The 354-nt window shown below is 59.9% G+C and overlaps 1 protein-coding gene across 1 annotated transcript; it reads right to left on the bottom strand.

Annotated features, from left to right (window-relative positions):
* DQ04_19871020 (hypothetical protein) lies at positions 1–354 on the bottom strand (the record flags this gene model as incomplete). Its single annotated transcript, XM_009317867.1, has 1 exon — positions 1–354. A coding segment is annotated over one exon (354 nt), but the record flags the coding sequence as incomplete, so codon positions are not given.

Below are 354 nucleotides of genomic sequence, written 5' to 3'. Positions count from 1 at the left end.
CTGGGCGAAGTTCCCCGGGCCGGTGCTCTCTGCGCTGCGTGGCGGCGACATCGCGGAGGGCGTGGCAGCCACAGCAGCAGCAGCGGACCCCGTGTCTGCATGCCGAGCGTTGTACGGGGAGATCATCGCACGCTGCCCGCACGCCGTGGTGCACCCCGCACTAAGTGCCGCGCTTGCAGCAGCAGAATCCGCAGCGGCGCCGCCACGCACCGTCGAGGCGGATGTTTCATGCGTGCAGCAGGAACTGATGACGTTTGTCTCCGCCCTCCCGCACAGGGAATAAGAAGTAACAATCGCCGTCTGATATTTGTCTGGAGACGGAGCATATATATATATATATATATATATATATAT

This window comes from Trypanosoma grayi (genome assembly GCF_000691245.1).
Source record: "Trypanosoma grayi strain ANR4 Tgr_1987_V1, whole genome shotgun sequence".
Taxonomy (NCBI): Eukaryota; Euglenozoa; class Kinetoplastea; order Trypanosomatida; family Trypanosomatidae; genus Trypanosoma; species Trypanosoma grayi.
Note: the sequence above shows the minus strand (reverse complement) of the source record. Positions and strands in the feature narration are given on the sequence as shown.